The sequence below is a fragment of the Trachurus japonicus genome, chromosome 10 (genome assembly GCF_045865225.1).
Source record: "Trachurus japonicus isolate A0001 chromosome 10, Traja_1.0".
Taxonomy (NCBI): domain Eukaryota; kingdom Metazoa; phylum Chordata; class Actinopteri; order Carangiformes; family Carangidae; genus Trachurus; species Trachurus japonicus.
This window is the reverse complement of record NC_140916.1, coordinates 24549650-24571554: the sequence shown is the minus strand read 5'-3', so window position 1 is coordinate 24571554 and position 21905 is coordinate 24549650. Positions and strand designations below refer to the sequence as shown.

The 21905-nt window shown below is 43.5% G+C and overlaps 1 protein-coding gene across 4 annotated transcripts in view; it reads right to left on the bottom strand.

Moving 5' to 3' along the window:
- The window catches only part of ablim3 (actin binding LIM protein family, member 3), a 44921-nt gene extending 23501 nt beyond the window's left edge, over positions 1 to 21420 (bottom strand). For 3 of the 4 annotated variants that reach the window (XR_015036775.1, XM_085788337.1, XM_085788338.1), the window contains exons 1-2: positions 20965 to 21420; positions 11456 to 11578 (exon numbers count right to left, since the gene is read on the bottom strand). Coding sequence is in view for 3 of the 4 variants with exons in the window: in XM_085788337.1 (XP_085644463.1) it covers positions 11456 to 11578; positions 20965 to 20977 (136 nt within the window). In the remaining variant the exon portion in view is untranslated. The remainder of the gene's footprint in view (positions 1 to 11455; positions 11579 to 20964) is intronic. The other variant, XM_085788339.1, reaches the window with a different exon arrangement.
- Positions 21421 to 21905: the final 485 nt, after the last annotated feature.

The window sequence follows — 21905 nt, the reverse complement described above, 5'->3', positions numbered from 1 at the left end:
GTGGCCAGTGTGGTCACTGGTCTCTGGTTTCTACCCAGTCTCTGTGGTTTACAGACAGGAAGAGTTGACAGTTATTGTAACCTCCGGCTGGAAAAAATGCTGTGACCTGACACACATGGTACTGATGGAAGGTCACATGCTGCGTGCAAAATAAATTCAGCTTTCCGCACATGTTCACGTATGAACACTTGTGGTTTTTGGAAAGTGTTTAAGCCAACTGAGAATATCTTAAAAACCAGCATCAATCACCAGTGCTGATCAGGCCACTCTACATGGACATCATCATTATATTACTGACCCAACGATTACAGCCCTGCGGTGAGACTGGCACTGAAATTATACAAATTATCAAAACTACAGCTATCATGTACGGTAACATCTCAGCTGGTAATGACATATAAACCAACTGTTAGCTCTGTTATTAAGTTGACATTTTGGAAAATGTGTGTCTTCCTTGATCCAGCAGTTTGTTAAATTAGTTTTGCATCCAACAAGTACTGGAAACAAGGACACACTGATAATGTGCTTCAATCCTATGGCAAACAAATCAGCCACAAATTGTAAGAATTAAACCACTGTTATGTTAATTAGTGAAACTCAGGCAGATTTTGTTACCTTTGGTCAGACATGATATTGTTTGTTTCATCACTGTTTTAGTGGGTTATGCTGCACTATTTCTTGACCAGAACCAGTTACCAAGGAACCTTCAGCAATTCCAGTACTTATGGCAAGCTCCATTAACTGGCTGCTAACTAGCTATATATTTACTGAATGAACATGAGCGGTGTCAGTCTTTCTTTTCATTTAACTAAGCATATTTACCCAAAGCCATTCATTTAATACCATGTAATGATTCAATGCTAGGCAATAACAGAAAACTAAGTATGGCCAACCACAGAAGGTGGTTGGACACAATAATCTGCACCGAGCATAGAGACTGCTGTTTTAATGATTCCCAAAAGCTTAACAGGCTTGTGGTTTCCTTTAGGCACCAAGAGCATGACTCTAGCAGCAGAAAGAGATCAGATCCTCCTGATAAACCCGCAGCTAAGGTGGAACAGGAAGTCATGGATAAGAGAGAGGTAAGATCAGAGGCTTGAAAAAAGTGCTCCTGGTAGACAGATCAGACACCCAACATGTAGAAGACAGCAGAGAACCTAATAGTCCGACCACAGTTTGGGCTCATGCTTGTCCCTGGCAACAAAAGATTTTTGATCTATTCTAACGCTAAAAATATATACACCATGAAGAAAGTATTTATATGAATTTGTCTAAAGCTGTATCTGCATGTTTCTAGAACTGATATATATTTTATGTTTCTAAAATAATATAGCAACTGAAAATACACACTATTTCAGCCAAACCACACACTATTATTACAGCGTAAAGAAGTAGAAACATAATCACAGGTTTAAATAAAATATGAAATATCAGGTTCAACTGATGATACTGGATATGGCTCTCAGCACATTGTCAGCAAATGAAATGAGTAAATAGAAGATGAGCAAACACAACAAATCATCATTGTGCTTGTGGTGTGGTGAGGCACCTCGAATACCAGCAACAACATACTGCTAATGAATGACTCCATGCTGCTCATGTTATACAGACTGGGGCTGCTGCTTTACGCTGTTCTTGGCTCCCTATGGCCACCAGATTTTAGTTTTCACTGGCAGGCTGAGGGTTCAAAGACACACAGACACAGACAGACACACACACGCACACACGCACATAAACCCTTCAAAGGGGCTCATTTAATCTCAAGCTGTTTATGAGTGGAGCATATTGACTTAATGGTGTAATAAAAGATCAATGGGCCCTCACTTAAAAACAAAACAATCTCAGCTCCCACAGGAGGATGGTAACACATAAATCCATCCCTGATGAGATGGCACCGTGCGTACGCATAGATAGGATGATGAAATGGGACAGTGTGCAGTGCACGGTGAGATATGATGATGGATCTTTATCATTACGACAGGTCAGTGGCATCAAGGCATGGTGGCAGAAGTGCAGAAGTAGGGCTGAATGTGAAGAAGGGGGGAAAGGGGGATGGATTAATTTATCCTGTTTAAAAAATGTGTGTGTGCGTGTGCCAACCACATTTCCAGAGCTGCTGAACAATGGCACACAGCTTCAAAAAGTGTCCCCGTTGCAGTTTGGACCAGACTAACTAAGGCTCTTACCATAAACCCAAATCACAGGCTATCTGATGCGCTCATGGAAAATGGGAACGGGAGAGTAAATATTTCCAGATCTACTAAGCTCTTCGCCATGGAAAAAAAAAAATCATTGTGTCTTGAAATGGTCCATAGCATTAATTTAATGGAAACACTGCTTTCGAACCTTTGAAAACTAAATTGCGGTAAAAATCAGCGCTATAATTTGTTCTTTTCTTCTTTTCCTTCTCCCTGGCTCCCTCTCATCTCTCTCTCTCTCTCTCTCTCTCTCTCTCTCTCTCTCTCTCACCCACTCTCTCTCACTCTCTCTCAAAATTACTGGCTTTTCAATCTGCACCCAGATTGATTTTCAAATGACTGGAATCTGCTCAATTAGCCTAATGCACTTCATTAGCATATGGATGCCAAATCATAGCCGGCCTACTAGACCTGCTCCGGCTGGATTGGATGGGCCGACTGGATGGTTAACCTGTTCTGGCTAATCACACTGTGATTCTTCTGACTGGACGATTGGCTGGATGCAGTGCAAAGGACGTCCCCCTTCCTCAGTTGCCATAGGAGACGTAAACCTTCCACAGTTGCCCTAGAGACAGTCAGGTCCCAGTATAAATGATGTGCTGATGGTGGTTGTGGTGGTAGGTGTGATGCCAAAGTCTGAAACACTACAGTCAGGTTTCCCCTAAAATATAACACATATTAATATGCCATTCATATCTAATGATGAACCCCCCAAAAATCCCCACATCTCAGGTATAGGGTTAGGGTTAGGGTTAGGCCCTAACCCTAACCCTCCCTTGAAATATGGATATGTGGTGGATCCATGACAAGTATGGTGAGTTACAAATGAAGAACTGTTCCATGAGTGTACGCAATTATTCTTACACTACGTTTATAAATGTATTTCACTCAATAATGTTACAAATATTCATGCTACTGACTCAGGGTGAATTATTTTCCACATATCCACAAACCTATTTATTGCAAACGTTGTATTTTGTTGTGCACAACTAAAAAGGGACCTCTAAAAGTCTATGTTATACATAAAATCCCCAAACTAAAGAATCTACATTTGCACCTGTTAGAAGGAACCTCTATGGACCAAAAGGTGGACAAAACTTTACAGACTTCAAACCTCCCTAGAGGAGCCTCCTTTTTTTCATCCCACTTTGCAAACCGTGCCCTCTACTTTTCAAGTTCTCTCGTTTCAGCCCTAACCGCTGTGAAGGCTTTAAACTTACCCCCCACCCCCACCCCCCACATGTTGCAGTTGCCATCGCGGTGGGTGGAGCTGCGTTGGAGCTCGGTGTCTCAACTGCTGCGGAGACGTGGCTTAGCTTGGCTCCCAGAAGAAAGGTTTTGGTTACAGCCGCACGAACGGCACCACATGATGCGGACACCCGACCATAAAAACAGCAGCCCAGTTCAACCCACGTAGAACCAGACTGGTCTGCTTCACTGTCTGATAAATGGCCTGTAGGGATTTATACTGTAGCGACTTGTGGGAAAGCGCACACAAATCATAGCTGTGCGGTAAAGTCAACGAGAAGTTTCTGTATTTGCTGTGTGCGCGAGAAACATGTTCCATCTAATATCATCAATTATTTTCACAAATCAAACATGATCAGATTTGCAGATTAACTAACATTAATGGACCCTCACCTCATCTTGTGATCTTTCTCTGAGTAAGACTCTAATGAGAGAAACTAAAAGATCTTCTGCTTCGTATTGCTCTTTTTTTTTTTTTGCAACTCAGCAAGTTAACATCTAGAGATTATAAGTCGAGTGATTAGAGGTTAGCATGTAGGCTGGTGTCTGCAGCTGTGGTCATTAGAACTACAGTGATTAGACACCCACTGGGGGTCCGCGTGATTGGGTATTTATCTCCAGCCAACAGACGCAATTAAAATTCTCTTCTCAAAGTCGCCCGGGCCGGAACCCCAAAATAGTCCTGACAACCCCGCCCCCTTGTCCCCTTCTCTTTCTCTGTCTTTCCGTTTCAAGACCGCTTCCAAGTCTTTGTAGCTCTGAGCACAAGGCCTGCACTTAATCTCAATTTGCACCTTCTTTTCTTATTACAACAGACCATACCTCCATGCAACCTTCCCGTTCTTTCATAGTCTCCCCTCTCTCCCCCGGCTCATTATACTACAGTTAGGTCTTCATAATGTGCTATTAAGTAAACGGACATGGTTTGTACAGTACATCAAAGTAGCCCCGCTGCATATTCTAATTGTTTTAGTGCTGCTGTCAACATTATGCTAATTTTCAAGGCTGGTAATGGAGGCAGCTACACATATTTCAGCTAAGGGGCATGTATGTAGCAGGGCAGTGACAAGTTTCAGCAGGGGAGGTACTCACCTATTCACCCTCACATCTGCGCTATCAACATGGGGCCCAGGCTCCTCTGCCCCCCCGTCCCCGTCCCCCCGGATCTGAGCCCCTCTGACGGGAGGAAACACTTCAAGAGTAAATAATGTGTTTTCTCAAGTTGTGCCAAATCGCGGGGTGGGAGGCGAAGTGGTCAGACAGACAGGAAGAGGAGGCAGACTAAAGTTCACAGTCCACACTAGCAGCTCTGTGAATCGGCACTGAGGCACACAGCATGCCATCATATGCTAATGAGAACTGAACAAACAGTGACAGATGTAAATGTCATTAGTTCTACAGGAATGGAGTGACAAACCAAAATATCAGTAAACTTTGACCCAATTATGAGACCAGATGGAAAGCTACGGGGGCATCAGAGTTGTTGCAATTCATGTGGGAAACATGACAATCCAGTAGTTAGTCATGTCACTTTGAAGCAGAAACACCAACTTGCTAGTAGTGCTTGGGGAAAACCAAAGATGTTAAATGCTCAGAGAAGTGTGAATGCCTGCACCACATACAACAGCAATCAGTGGACACATCATCTGTGGACCATGAAAGTCAAGAAGCTATTTTACTGAATAACTTTTGACCAGGTGGTGGCTAGGTGGTGAGGATGACTACATTCAGCAGCATTCATCTTCTAGGGACCATGAATGTCTGTGCAAATTTTGATAGAAATCCTTCCAATAGTTGTTGAGCTATTTCAGATTGGACCAAAGTGGTGGACCGACTGACTGACACTATAACCCCCTAGAGCCCTGCCAAAAAGAAAAAGAAAAACAGCAACAGGAAAAAAGAGATGTGGTCGTAGAAAAGGGCAGAAGGAGAGAGGGAGAGAGAGAGATAGATAGATTAAGGCTAGAGCAAAGAGAAATAGTGCGTGAGTGACAGGGTTCCCCTAGCATTTGGCTGCAGTAGCTGATGGAGACAGATGGTTGCCCAGTGGAGACCCCTCATACCAGCAGACCAGCCCCGCTGCTGAGGCCTCCGGCTTTTAACCCTCTGAGGACTGATAAGAGACTCAGCTGAGGGGAAAATAGGCGTGAATGAGATCACACATTGTGTGTGTGACACAAACACACATACAAGCAGCTAGAGATAGGGCCTTAATACACAATACAAGATACTTCACAGCTCTAGCTCTGTGTACAGACGTACTGGTTTAGTGCGTGCATGTGTGTGTTTGTTCAACACGGCATGGGTTTGTCGCTTAATGATCCTCTTCATCATTCAGAAATCACTCCTTCACTGAGCCAGACACTTGCACACTTAAGCGTCTCCGACTCACCATGACACACGCACACACACACACACACACACACACACACACACTTAAAGACAATAGGCAGGGTATCGGCGTGTGAAAGTCCCTCAGGACGGTGACGCTTGAGGGAGACAAGCGGAGGAATAATCCCTGTCATCTATCCTGGATCCTGGAGAGTTGTCGGGGAAGAGCGCCGCTGCCTGCCGTGCTCCCCTCTCTCTCTGGCGGAATCTCTCCCTAGCAACCAGTCATTCGCCTGGTGATTGGACCAGCGTACCAGTGGTTGCTATAGCTACAGGAAGCTCCCCTTCCCTGTAACCCCCACTTTTTTTTCTGTGCTGTGTCTTTCTTTCTGTTTCTCCTCATAACCTCTCATTCTTTCTTTTTTCTTTTAATTCCTCATAATACTTATCTTTTTTCCCCTCCCCTCCTCCCACCGGCTTTCTCTTCCCTCGCCTCTCCCTTTCCATCAGAGAGCAGAGCAGAGGCACAGTGCAGTAGGTTGATGTTATTAACACCCAGATTGAGTGATGGGGGCTAATGGCATCCAAAGGGAGGCTGGACCTACTGAATCAGGTCTACAGAGAAAGAGACAAAGATGCTGCAATTTTATAAGAGCCCTGGTGAGAACACCAGCTAAAACCGGAGCATTTGCAGAGCAGACAAGTATTTATCTGACCTGTCTGTAAATCTGCTTTTACCCTTAAGCGCTGTTTTATATGAGCGATCTGTTTTGTCTCTGCAAATAAATAACTACTGGGAGCAGCTTGGCAATTTATGTGTGAATGTGTCTGTGTTTGCATCTGTCTCTCCTTGGGTATTTGTTTCTCTGTGTCTGTGTTTTCTTTTTTGTTAGCACATGAGCCGACTTTCGCTGCAAACGCATGCCTATTTTGCCCCTGATTTATGTCTGTGTTAGCTTTGCGCCTGTGCCACTGACAGGCCTCGCTGTTTCCTGCTGGAATCTAAGAGTGCCAATTATGCTTCAGAGGCGGGGTAAATGTGGTCACTATGTCATTAGGCCAGTATGCACGAGTCAGTCCGTCTGCCGGTAATACAACACCACATCGTCCACACACTACAGCCTGCCGCCTCACTGAGAAGTGCTACAGGATCTACATAATCCACAAATACTCCCCCACTGCCTTCTGTGTCTGGAGTTGGTGCATCAAGCTGTGAGCTGGCTTCTGTCTTCAGCGGTTTTTCCGCACGCTCCTTTCTCGAGTTGATTGCGCGACGGCTTTTTCGTGTTATAATCAGCTGCTGTATAATAGGCTTGAATGGGAGGTTAAATGCACATGATAAGTGATGTGTTCTTCTGACTAATGCATGACAGAGGGATTTTCATAATGTTGCATTCGCAAGGTAATGTGGCTTGAGAAAGCGTGGACAGGATGGATGGATGTATTTCTACATGCTAAGTGAATGTGTTTGCTCGCCAACTGTCTGAGTGCGTCTCTGTTTAAGGCTGAGTGATCACGATCTGGTCAGTGGGGCATAGTCAGCCCTTTTTTAGAAAAGGAGACAGAAATAAAGAGAGCAAAAGAGGAGTCAGAGGGAAAAGGGGGAAATAACTTAGATTTGATGTCATGGTTTTTGAGTGGAAATGATTGAATGGTGGGCCACACAATATCATTTGATCAAGGTCAATAGCCTGAGTAAACACACTTATTCCTCAGAAAAACATTGCCCTGCAAAGACGGAAATCAAATGTTGGGACACGCAGCCCAATCACAGAGTTCATAAACACGTCGGGCAGATAAGGCAATTGGCTGGTGGCGGTGGATTCTCACTCCGCTTCAATGGTATAATACAGTTTAGCCATTAGCCTACAAATCGCATGCCCTGCATGCCAATGTCATCCTGTCCCAAGATGAGAAATTGATTTCATGCTTGGGTGACTGTCATCGGGGGAAAAAAATGGGTGGAAAGCAAGAGAAAGAAACAGAGGGAGATGGAGAAAAACTAAAAGACAGCAACAGCGCGACGGAAAGAAAATATAGAAAATTTCATCTTACATCCTGTTATTTCATTCAGAGCTTTCAACCTCAGAGCGGAGGGGCGCTAATGAAAAGCAGACAGTGACAATACAGACAATACCCTGAGTACATGGAGTTTATAAAGTTCAAAAGAACATGCAACATATTTGTGTGCGAGGAGAGGCTTTACACAATGAACAATAACAGCTATAGAAAAGTGCTGGCTGTGCAGAGGCCCGTACAGGAGAGCATATTATAGGCAGGGATGTGGCAGAGCCTGGCCACACAACCGTGCCCCGTTGCCTCATGGGATGAGGAGAACTATCTGGAAGATGAGAGGGAAATGGGGGGGGGGCTGTCTGATAGGTGTATTTAACATGCTGCTCATCGCTGACAGTTTTCCATTACTTTAACGCTGCTCTGAGCGATAGGAAGAAGAGAATCAGAGTGCTATTACTCTCAAGTGATGATGTAATGTTTAGGCGACAAACAGCACCCCCATCCCCCTCTTCTTCTCTTGTCTGCCGGCTTCCTGTGTTCACCCCCCTTTTTCTCCGGGGCACAGAATACAGCCTTCCGATTGGTTAATAGCACCATAGAGATGCTGAGAATATCCACCAACCAGGGCCCGGGTGCCCCTTCACACCGTTACCACAGCAACCCCTCACAACTCACACAGTGAGCGTGCATGCACGTATGGATGCACAAGCTTGTACACATGAGGGCCTGTGTGTTCACTATATGCTTGTGTTTTCCTGTGTGTGTGACGGCTACACGTAGGGAACATGTAGTAACAACCCTCCAATGAATAGAGTTTATCTACTGTAGAGCAGCTTTATGCTCAACAACAGTGTGCAGCTCGTACAATAACAGCCACAACACACTCAGCTTCTTCTCCTCACTCTGACAACAGCTGCTGAAGTCTTGACTTGCCTAAAAACACAGCTTTGAAATACTGCCTAGTACCCAGACTGAGTCATTTGAAACACTGGTTAAAAGAAGTTTTTTCTGAAGTGTACATGAGCCTATTTGATAAAGTGCACAGTAAAATGAACAGGAGCTGGTTTAAACACATGTGGTAAGTGTATGATCCAGTCTAATATACATCTCTCTGATCAACGAAAAATAATTAATACTGTAAACTAATAAAACATAACTCACATGTGTTCAAATATGAATGAAGTGACACCTCATATGTGTTGAAAAGATATTCTGCTAACAAATACTAAAGGCTTGTAGAAATAGTTTGATACAAATTGAAGTTTCTAGCTTTTTTTTTTAAGTATATTTTTTGGCATTTTTGCCTTTATTTGATAGCACATTGAGATGGACAGGAAAGGGGGAGGCAGAGAGAGGGGGAATGACATGCAGGAAATGTCTGCCCGATGCAGGACTCGAACCGGGGACGCCTGCGTTGAGGACTGTAGCCTCTACATGGGGCTAATATGTATTGGTAACAGACCAGGGGTGCCATCTTTTGAAGGATATTGTCTACATATGCGTGGCCCACTGGGGCCACCAAACTGGAATGAGACAGTTTGGTCTGAGGAGTTACCACCTTACAAAGTAGACCATATTCTCTCGGCATAGGTTAGGTCACAATACGATCCATAATTTCTGATGATCTTTTTATAAACTGATAGCCTGACAAGCCAGACTATATCACTAAAATGTCTAGTCTGGCAACGACCGGTAGACCTCGGCTCAATCCAGGGGGCGGGATGAAGGCTGTCTTTCAAACTGCCTCTGCACGCAATAGGGTAGCGCTACGACCAATCAGAGCAAAGAGCAGGGCGACGTTAGCCTGACAAGCCAATTAAAATGTATGTCGTCATGGCGTTAAGCCCGTCCAACGACTCTCTAAACAGATAGAGCGCTGTGATTGGTGAACACAAACGGTGTTCAAGACTCAAAAAGTTCCTATGGCTCGTTTCTAGACTGACCTGCGGAGCAAATATATTTGCTGCCACTAGGGTGCGTCTAGATTTCTAGGCTAATAAACTGATGCCTTGGCCTTCAATTACACCACTCTGCCGGGACATCATGTCAACAGAATTCAGCTGAGCCCATGAGAAGGGATAATGACTGATGAACAAAGGGAAGATTTGTCTAAAATGATGTCATTACACAATAAATGACTGTGATTAAATGACTGGTGAGTACACATTACCGCTTAATCTTGCTTAATGTTGCTTTTTTTCAGAGTCATCTGCAAATGACTGAAGTAAGTAAGCCATGACTGGCTGCCTTTGCTTTGGAAATACCACTATTAACATAAAACTGAGAACACTTGCTCCGGGCCGTACAGCAGCATGACAAATAACATTTCTCGGTTCTTTGATTTCTAATTTGCATATGCATAGATACTCGACTGTCGTAAGCCCCTTTCAGACCTGCACTTAACTCTGCAAATGTCTGCAATTTTATATGTCAGCGGCTCCCTGCCTGAAAAGGACGTTTTTTTTCCAGAGAGGTTTTTTTCCTGCGGCCTTGCTGAGCCAAATAAAAAAAGAGTGTCCCATTCATCAGATCATCAGCTTCCTACATTTTTGATATTGATACCAAGTGGTTGTACCGTTAAACTCGAAAAACATGAACAAGTCCATGAATGAGCACGAAACAGGAGTTAAGGGAAGCAAAATCATTTGATATTTGACTAGTTTCAAGCTGTTAAATCAGATAAATAAAACCAGCAATTTAACAAACACTGTAGCCTACATCCCACACTATTCCTGCTGTAAGAGATGCAATAATGTCAGCACTGTATCTGTTGTAGTTCACCAGCGCTCACCTGTAGCTCTACAAAGCTGGTTAAGACAGTCTCATTAGACCACAACATACAACCGTTTGCAAATCCCCTCCAAGTTGGCAGCGCAGTAACAAGCTACTTTAGCAGGAGCCTAAGTCCCCTGCAAGGCTCCTCTGATCCAGTCCAATCCTCACTGTGGGCTAATAGCAGCACTCAGCATGTACACTAGGAGGTAGATGAATGAGCACATACAGGGTATATTCTGTCAGTGTGTGCATGTGGGTGTGTGTGTAGGAAGGGGAAGGATGGAACCAAGATAGATGTCTAGTTTCTGCTCAACCACTGGAATCTGAGTCCCACTTATATGACTTTAATAAACATATATTAAAGGAATAGTTCAACATTTTTAAAACATAGATTTGCCCATTACCATAAACCCTATAGTCAAAGGAGTAAGTATTATCGGTGCATGTTGTTTTGAGATCTGCGGGGCAGAGTATAATTTATAATTATGTTACATTACGACACACAAAGCAAATACTCGGACCTACTTGACTTTTTGAAATCCGGCTATGCATTTGCCTCGAAAACATCTCCGTCATTTCATAGCGTGGTGAATGCACACGTCACAACCTGTCCACAAGAGTGTTTTGGAGATGTTGGATTGTGTATTTGATGAGTTTGATGAGGGACAGGGGACCTGTACCATTCACCTCCATTGTGCACAGATAATTAAAGGTAATGAACCTACACCTGGCTATGACTATAGGAATTACGGCAAAAGCTGACTTTGCCAAAATGTTGAACTATCCCTTTAACAGGGCCACAGGACACCTGTCTGTCTTATCACTACAACTGTTTGTCCACTATAATGCTGTGTTGTGTTGTTCAGGATAATGTTCCCATTTCTTACCGGTGCAGGTGAAACACTTGACGTGAAAGTGGGTATCTTGTACTCGTACCACCTCTCCTTTGCAGGCTTCCCGACATCGCTGGCACCGGATCGGTCCAGAGCTCCGCTCGCCAACCATTGAGCCTTGGTGATAAGACAGAAAGACACATTTAATATTCTATATCTACTTTCAACTAAAGTATTAAACACAGTGGTGGCACCAACAATTAAATTGTTCATGACCCGACCTATTCTAACATTCTTTGTGTGTCAATAATGAAAATAACATAGCAGCAAACAAAGCCAACAGAGAGTCAGAGGATTACACTTTAAACAGAAGTGTTGGGTTTGAGGTCAGGTGCTTTGCGCGTCACAACAGTAAAAGGAGGTACAGCTGGTGATGCAAAGCGGAAAATCTCCATGGACTGGACTGTTGAAGTTCAGTTCAGGATTTGCAGTGAGTGAATGTCAAACAGAGATGAGATCAGGTCATCAGGTCATCTGAGGGATTTGGGCTGTGAAAAAGGACTTAGCTTGTATCTGTGAAACTTTTTGTTCTTGCTCAATACATATGGAGTTTATGGTGAGAGATTTACTAATTAAGATTATTTGTAATTTTCAAAACAAAGGATTCTTAATTTCAGACAGTGGTATACAAAAGCAAAGCAAAGCAAACAGTCTGAATTGACATGTGGGGTTAGCATATTTTTGTCAGCTTCAATAATTACGCTAACATTAGCTTCATGGTTTGGTTGAAACCAGTTAAAATGCTTTCTGAAGCCAACTTTTCAATCTTTTAAGTTGACATATTTTTATACAAGATATCATGCTAATTTTAAGTCCGTAGCTAAAGCTAAAGCTATGCTAAAATAGAAAAACACGCAATCCATTTCCTACCCATCATAGTTTTGGTTTTGGAAAAGGATACAAATAAATAACAACATGAAGAAACTCACAGGCCTGTTACGCCTAGTTACTGTTGTCAGCTATGAGATAAAAATAAATATGGCCAATCATGAAGCCTAAATTGAGTTATATTGGCATTGTTGATCACATAATATAACTTTCAAGAGGAAAAAAAATATTTTATTGATTACAAATTAGAATGGACTTCATCATTATGACAAAAGTGTTATTCATATTCCAACATTTCTCCATTGTTGGCAGCAATTCCACCTGCAATCGGGGCCCTGTGCACACTATATAGGCTGTTTGCAGTTCACACAATAAGATCAGAGTGTTGCTCTGTCAACACTTGCTCCGAAGCTGTGAGGTCTGACACCTATGTAAGATGGGTAAGCTCCAGGCTTGCTCTCCCACTATCTCCATTTTTCACACACTCATATGGGCTGACACAAATACACACATGCACAAGCACACTGCTGCATCAGGTTAGAAAGTGGCTGGATCCTCTTACCTCATTATGCATTAGCCTACATGTCAGACTCCTTGCAAGCCCACTAGCTATTTCACATTGTCAGGAAAAAGAGGTTCTCACATACAGCCTTAGCAGGCATGGGATAAATGCTGTCACAAGCAAAAAGGTCAAAATGATTCAGCTGATCTTAAATGAGTGATGAAAATGACAGAGATGTCTTCGCCTCTAGCCAATCAGATTCTCTTGCTGACATATGCCGTGACACACCAGCCCATTACCAAATCTGTGCAAGAACAGGTGGGTTCACCATCTCTTATTTAGCTCCATTTTCTTTAAGGAGCATCTGAGTGGTCCTACACTGGGTGGAAGGAGGATAATGGCAGGGCAACCAGCTTCATCCAGCTACTGATTCCATTTCACTGGATGAATCTCGAAGGACTCTCAGCACTTAAAAAGTCTAACAGCCTTGCACGCCTCACATCCTGAGCACCCTCTGCATGCTCCCAGCTTGACAGCAGTATACAGTATGTGTGCGCTGTAGGCTGAGTGTGAGTACATATATCCATGGGGCGCAACAGAAAATGTATGCATGAGTTGTGGTTGTTTACTTTCCTGTACAAGACAGAACTGTGGGCAATGGAAATATGCAAGCATGATTAATTCCCACACCCAGTCTCCCACACTCTCTGTTAGTTCATTGTTTCTCCCACAATGCTGGCAGCACCACTGGGACCCACTACCCTGCCTGATAAGTGCCCTGCCACTGGCTCAAGTAATGACACTCTCTTGAAAATGTGTTTATGAGACCAGGCAAAGGAAGGCAGAATTTTTTTTTGTTGTTGTTGTTTTTTTGTGGTAGTACCAAATGGAGCAACAGTGATCCCATCAGGTGTGAATGAGAGATAATGGGAACTAATGGCAGTACATGCAACGCTGCCAACACCTACTGGAAACACACAGGACATGTATTTACAATGCTGACCTTCTGAAAGTGGGCCAAAACAAAGCTCTGGCATATAACAACACAGTCCAGCCAAGAAAAGCTGAGCAAAGTGAATAATATACAGTACATCAAAACTGGGCACAAAGTGCTGAGTGAATAGTATCAACACATACTGAGCTCACACAGGAGTGGTGTCGTAAACAGCCAGCATTCTTGGTATTTTTCTGTGGGCTCATGTTAATTACTGAGACGCTTGTGTGACTTGTTGAATGTTGATGACAAACAACAGCCACACCTAACATCCAGAGTCCAGGTACACAATCAGCTCAGAGGCTGAGGAATTACGTAACTCTATCTAATTGTGTCAGTGTGGCCATTCTCATTGAACGCAGCCAAGCTCTCCCCATCTAAACCCATTACAGAGCTCTCAAACAACCCTCCATCCTCCTCCATGCCGACGTGTTGAGTCACTCTTCTAATGATAGCCACCCAACTGCAGGTGTAATCCACTGACTCCAAATCAGCGCCAAGTGCCCTGGGAGAATACAGCCTCCAGCAGACAGGTGATAAGAACAGGGCCAGGGTCAGAGAGGAGGACAACATCCCCAGGGACTGAGAGGCTGCTGCTATTTCTGCCCCTGACCTGACAGCCCCAGGGAAGAACACGCTGGAAGCTCAGTCACAAGGGATGCTGGGAGATTGGTAGTGACGATTGAAGAACAGGGTGAAGAATCAAAGAGGAGCGATACAAAGACTTTGTTGATTAATTATTAAAGGAAAACCATGTTGCTTCACAAGTTTGCTTTCTAAAGTTTTCTGTAGTTTTTAATCACATGATCATACCTCATCATTTACATTATTTCACTGTATTCATTTTTGGATCAGCAGCTTAGGCAGACAGACTGTAGGTCTAAACCAGGGTTAAAACAAGTTTAATTCAACTCAGTCAATGGATATAAGCCACTTATGAGGTAGGGAAATAATTTACATTTTTATTGGCTAAGAATGACAAAGGAAAAAAAATATTCTACCTGAAATAGCTGTTTACAACAGGTTGATTTCATGATGTGTGGATGTAAAAACTCAACAACATTATCATACCTCAGAAGAAAACATTGAGATATAATCTGATTTAAAACTCTGACTTTCTTAGATTACGTCAGACATATCCATTCAACTTTGTCTCCTACATAACATTCATTAAGGGTGGAAAAGTCATCATCTGGTGATGGATGGAAAGTGTTTGGATTAGGCATACAAAGCAGACGACTGTCACACCAGAGACTGTTTGCATCCATAGTCCTGTCTGCGGTCAGGTTTAGGCAACAAAAACACTTTGGTCAAAGGCAGCAAGAGACTGCGGTTTGGGTTAAATAAACACTTTGGGTCTACTAAGATCTAAATTGTGTGCTTGTGGTAAAAAACAAGTGTTTGGTTAGCACACCTTTTGCGGGTGATTGACTTAGAGTAAATATCTAAATGACACAGTATTAAAATTAGGGTTTTGCGCGTTGTAATCCTTTCCGCCATGTAGGGTTTGAAAGGACAGATGGATGGACGCAAACGCAAAATGAAATTTGATCTAAAGGATTACTAGAGAAGGGCAAATAAACATTTTGTTGAGCATCAGCAAAGAAGAAACCTGGGAGATATCTGTGAGAAACTAAATAGGTTGGTTGGTAAAGCAAGAAGAGAACAGATGAAAAGAAAATTTGGTTTATCATAAAACCTCAGCAAACGGGAAAAAGGCTGCTCTGACCAGTGTTGAGCAGCGGGTGCAGCTCACTGTCTGTGATGTCCAGGTAACTGGGATACCTGCTGTCATTCATTGGACCAGAGGTGCAGGAATAGAACAGAGCTCAGGGACACTCAGGTCACACCCGGATCTACATGCCCTGGCAAGAGGGATCAAAGACGGGGTGAAGGCAGCAGTGAAGTCTCTCAGTCCTGGTCCCAGAGCTGAGCAGCCAGGTACTGAAGAGGGAGGACAGGAGAGGAGCACACTGGAGGAGAGACCTGCGGCGTGCGTAACTACGCTTAAAAGGACTTTTAACACCTGAAAAATGGCCACAATTCACTGGAATGACCCAGATCGAGGAAACAAAGAGATGAAAGAACGTTTGCCATGACAGGTATTAACTAACTCCTTGTGAGTGCCTCCAAATCAGTCCTTAGCTCCAACATGACATGACTGGATGTGCAATGTGTCTGAATTATTTTTTCTTCCGTCATTCCAAAAATGTTGACACAAGCAGAAAAGAATTGTTACATCTGTCGCCTTTCATTGTGCCTACTCACACCTACGCACATTTTTACACACGCAAACCTACAGTACATCAGGCCCTTTGTGTTTGAGGTCACTGTCAACTTTTTCTGTTTTGAACCAGACCACAGTCTTCCTCTAACATTTAAGCAAAATAGTTAAACTGCACAATTACCTGATCAATCTAGAGTCCATGCCATTGTCAACGGTTTAGCTTTGTCTAAACAGCCTCCAAAATAAAACCAACACACAAGCAGAGCGGCATGTGGCAATGGCCTCAGTCCTCCATTTGTGTCTGCACTCAATGCTCACAGTCAGTACTGATGTGTAGGCAGTGTTCAGAGCCCAGTACACAATCACTGTTGATATATGCAATGGACTGAAGCATTGGTGTGTGTGTGTGTGTGTGTGTGTGAAGTACAATTAAACGAGCAGCTGCTCCACTGATTAAAATAGAAACTCATTTGATCTGTGATGTGCGAGATGAACAAGTGAAAAAACATCAATGACCTCCTGTGTAGGCAAGTCATAAGGTTTATTAGCTCCAGTAACTAAGAGATGTGGTATGTAGTGAAATCAAATGTAAGCTTCAGAACATCACTTCTGTCTATTGGGCTTAGAGGAGCTTTTGTTTCTTTCTTATGTTACCTACCCCTTATTTAATACCAGCTGTTCATTAAAATATAGTCAAATATTAGCAAACAGGATCAATGTCTACTGCCTTTGTGACCCAACACGGCCAACGACCAGAGCTCTCCTTGCCTTCCCCCCATCCCCTCTCTCTCCCTTTGTCACTGTCAGGACCTTGGGCAGGAGCATTCATCAGGGCAATGGTAGTGTCCAGTGGTATCACAAACATACTGTCACTCTACAGAGAGAGAGAAGGGTCAGACTGCTACTGACAGCCTGAATGATCACTCAATCCCACCAGGAGCCAAGGTCATGGAGGCAGCAACCTCAAGAACACACCATACAATAAAACCACAATGGTTTTCTTAAGAGCTGATGAAACAGCAACCACATATTGTTTTCCTTGCACTCTCCAAAGTTTCCTTTTCATAAGGCTGCGCTAAAATCCAGCCTATAACCACAATAACTGTAGCTGAAAATGAACAATGCATACGTGTACAGTATGTGTGCCTGATTTTACACCGGCCTGTAAATACATACCAGTTGTACATGACTACATGAATATTCATCCGTGCATCCCAGCAGCTGTGTTTGCATCTGTGCATCTTTGTCTTCTACCTTTGTTCTCTGTGTTATTGAACTAAAGCGTCTGGCAGGAGGAGTGATAAATGGCGCTTGGCTCTGGTTTGGACTGTTCACCAGATGAGGCAGAAGAGCAGGAATCATATATGATACCACTCCCCTCCCTGTCTACCCTCACTGCAGCTGATACTCTCTATAAAACAGGGAAAAGATAACTGACATGGAACAAGTGCAGCAAATACATCATTTAATCTTGTGCCAAGTCCTGTGTATTAATACATTTATCCCCCCTCAGTGGGTCATCGGATCATTCTCTCCATTCAAATACTTTGGTTCAGACCAAGATGTTGCATCTCGACACTGTTCTGGCCAGACTGCTGTGACATTTGAATTGAACACAGTTCACAGTTCCCTGAGGACCATTTCTTGTGATTTTGTGGGCCACCTGACATTTTGTGCAGTAGCAGCAGCATCATAACATTATCTTTTTTCCCTTGATGAAGACGTTGAACCATGACAAGACATCCTGAAGATGAATGGCTGGATTTACAAACTTCCTTTTTGGATATCTTATTGTTGAGAGAATCCTGGCACTTTGATCACATACTTTCTATTGTCCCCAATCTTTTAATGAATTAGCTAAATACTTTCAGTCAGTCACTGATGTTGAAGCTCACACTGATGCAGACCAAATCAAGTTTGAATTAAGCAAAAAGATTGGTTTAAAGATCTTTGTTGAACTTTCTGCTCTTGGAATTGGACCAGTTTGTTTGCTTCAAGTTATTGACACATACTGTAGATGCATTTCATTCCTATACTATAATTCATTCTGTCTACTGTACATTACCATCAGTGGTGCTTTGAGCTAAATGCGACTGCCAGCTATACTGTTTTAGCTTAGTGTGCACTGCTTACATTAACTAATTAGCTCTAAACACAAATTGTACAGCTCAGGTTGATGAATTGATTTTTTCAGATATTTGGTCATTAAGCAGGATTGGGCAATTCAATTCTGACCTCAGTGTGACACAATATAACCTAATGACCAGAGACATTAGGTTACAGTATACTTGGTACCACTTATGGCTGTAAAAAAAAAAAATGAAGAAAAAAAAACTTAAGTCAGTCTACCTGGTTAATGGTGAGATATTTTAATGAATGCATGCTGCTGCGCTAATAATATTTTAATAAGTAAATATTTAATTCAATGTTTGCACCAAATTTCATGGCAATCCACCCAATGTTCAGATTTCAGTGTGGACCAATGTGATTGGTCGATGAACACTACTATTAATTTATGTGCCTTTCCACACTTAATATGCATCCAAACAACATGTAATAATCATTGGACAGCCTGTGAGGCACCATGTATTCTACAAAGCGGAGACAGCGACATGGGAATATTATGTGAGAGAACATCCCAATTTGCAGCACCAAATTCCTCCATGACTCTTGACTCGGTGCTGCACAGTGAGAAGGAGAGAGAAGGGGAGAGGTGTCAATGCTGCCTGTGATGTATGGCTCTGCGGTTCCCTTCAAGTCCCGGAGCCCAATGATCAGTATATTGATCAACATGTGTTTTATCACTCCCCTGAAACACACATACTGTACGTGCACTGTGTCTCGGAAATGCTTTGATTTATCAGTCAGGCCAAGACTGGTAAAACTGTGTCTTTGCTGTTATTTTTTTATACCGAGTATGACAAACCAAGGTCCTTTCCACCAGAAACTAACCTTCTACACCCCCAGTCCTGTCTTGCCTGCCAGCCAGGCAGAAAATAAGAGTCTGACCACACATACACACACACACATAGAAAAACCCAGTGAACAGGGGAGATAGAAGGCCCAGAAGATGAAGACAGACAGTCAGAGCTGTGTGTAATTACGCTGTGTGTGTCGATGGCCTCTGGGCTAACACACCCAATGCAGCGGAAAGCACTGCACACACTACAGCCTAACAGGCCCACTCGTGTCCAAACCTTAAGAGTGTTGAGAGCGGAGGGAAACATATGTTTGACTGAGGAGAGGAGAGGAGAGGAGAGGAGAGGAGAGGAGAGGAGAGGAGAGGAGAGGAGAGGAGAGGAGAGGAGAGGAGAGATGTTCTTTCCTCAGATGTGTTTTACAGTAATACCTACAGCCAGTGTACAGACACATGTCACACCACCATCAGCCTGCTGTGACACACGCACACACATTCTTTCTCTCACACAGGTTCATATGCAAATAAACAACAGGTTGACGTGTTGATGTGTGGATTCCTGTTTGAGCACATGCTTCTCAATCACAAAAAGCCTTGTGACAGCTCTCCACACGCTGGCTGCATGTGCCCCCCCCCCCCCCCCCATCCCTCGGTGTGTCAGCTGAGAAAAGCAGTTTGAAGCTTAACAAAAGAATTCTACATATTTGCTCAGCAATCCAGGAGCTGCGACGCCACTCCAGGCACGCACGGCACGAGGACTGGCAGGAACTAAAGCAAGGCTCGGTACCAGCGGGTTAAGAGCAGCGGATGAATAATGTAGTGCCACACAATGACAGGCTGGATTATGAATGATGCAGTACTACCCGGTTCACTCCCGTAGACACGGAGGATGAGGGGATGGGGGAAACAGGAAGTGCCCGACACCGTCAGCACCTGGCATACACCAACTACATGGGGCACCTACTGACAGCTAAGGGATGGTGGGGGGGGTGGGGTGTAAGATCTAAGAATAGTTACTACTTAGATCTTGCAAGGTAGACTCTAAGCAGTCTGCCTCATCAACCGGTGATAACTTGTAAACACAACAAAGTGTAGGCAAGCATGAGCGCACACACACACACACACACACACACACACACACAGCTGACCCAGCCAGCCCTACAGGGGAAAGTCCTGATTCAGCTGACAGAGGATCAGGATCACAGTCAGCTGATACAAGGTCAGCTTAGCATCACTGCAGCCTGCCACCCCTACCCCTGCCCCCACCCCTCCAGGGACAGTTTAGGATAAGCATGACAGGAGCCCTGAAGCTGTCAGACTTATTCGTCATGTGCTGCATCCCACATGACGAAACAACTCCACGAGACCAACTGCTTGTCAGGTCAGGAACCTCCAGCTCAAGAGGTTGAGGCTCCTCCTGGCCCCATGCAGCGAATGTGCTGGAGGACAGGTGGACTTTTTTTATGAAGAGGCAACAGCTGAGAGCCTGGGTGGTCTCCCCAAGAGAGGTCAAATGCACTGTACTACTTTTGTTGAAGGGGGAAAGGAAGGAGAGAGGAGGATGAAAGAGAGGTGATGGAGGAGGAAGAAACAGGCATGGGAAGGGCCTGAGCAACATTTGCTATGTAAATGAAGAATCCCAAAAATGCTTCTCCTATCTGAACTCAGGGCAAATGCTACTTTGACCTCCAGATATACTTAGCTCTCCTTTCCTCTCTAAACCTGCCCCAAGTCTATTATAAGAGCTTGGCACACATTAGCACATATGTACATCAGACATTAATATATATAATTTTGGATAACCAGGGAAGAATGTAAATGTATCTTTTTTTCAGGCTGTGAAATGAAATATTCCCTTTGAGATGAGGGAATAACGTTGAATTCATCTTTGTTTGAGAATCTTTATTACCTGTCATCTCTTTTAACAAAGACCATAAAGGCTTCTATTGTTCTATAGTACTTCTCTCTGCTCTCACCTATACGTATTGTCCTTGCGCTTCAAGTGGAGAGATAAAGCGCGCAAGAATGGACTTACCACTGGAACTCATGATGCCCAATGTGTCCTTATGTGAAACAACGCGCCTCCGTCGACAATAATCCCATAAAGCAAGAGGAGATCTTCACGGAGCACTTTGCTCCCAGCAAATTGTATAATTACAAAGAATTATCCACTAAACGCAAAAAAAAAAAAAAAAAAAAAAAATGCTCCTCACTCTCCGTAACACAGCTTCCAGTCAATTTGTGAGAAGGTGCGCACTGGTAAGAAAGAAAAAATCTACAAGAAGAGAAAGATGAGCGCGGGTATTTCCACTGATGGTAAAATCCAAAATAAAGCTGCTGTTGTTGCTGTGTGGGAGTGTCGCCTCTGTTTGCTTCAGAGGAACAGACGCCAGTTACAACACAATGCTGCTGCTCAGTCCGATTCCACCTTCACATTTTCGCTCCCGGCTCATTGCAGCTCCGCCGCGCTCTCCCTGGCGGTGTGCTGCCGCTGCTGCTGCCGCTGCTGTCACCGCGCGCCCCGCACACTGTCCACACACTGACAGGAAACACGGGCTGGCCCATTTCAAAATAAAACCAGAAAAAGTTGACTTTTCTCTTTTTCTAGGCCTAGCCTACATGTAAATTGTTGAAATCAAGCAATTTACCTTAAAAAAAATCCAACACTTGATCTAAAAGGTAGCCTACTTGCCAGAAATATTTATATAATATTTATTAAGAAAGGCCAAGAAAGATGAAAATCTTATCCCAGGGACCCACAGCTAAAAAAAAAAAAAAAAAGATAAAGATTAAAGAGGACAATAATGTTCACTTCACTTAATTTATATATCTATTTAAAATACTAATCATGCAGTAAATTACTATAGCTGCATGTTATGCTCAGTATAACATGGGATAAGGCCCTAAAACGACCAAAGCTAGACCGCTTGAACATACCCAAATTACAAAATCTATTAAATCACAGGCAATCAGTGA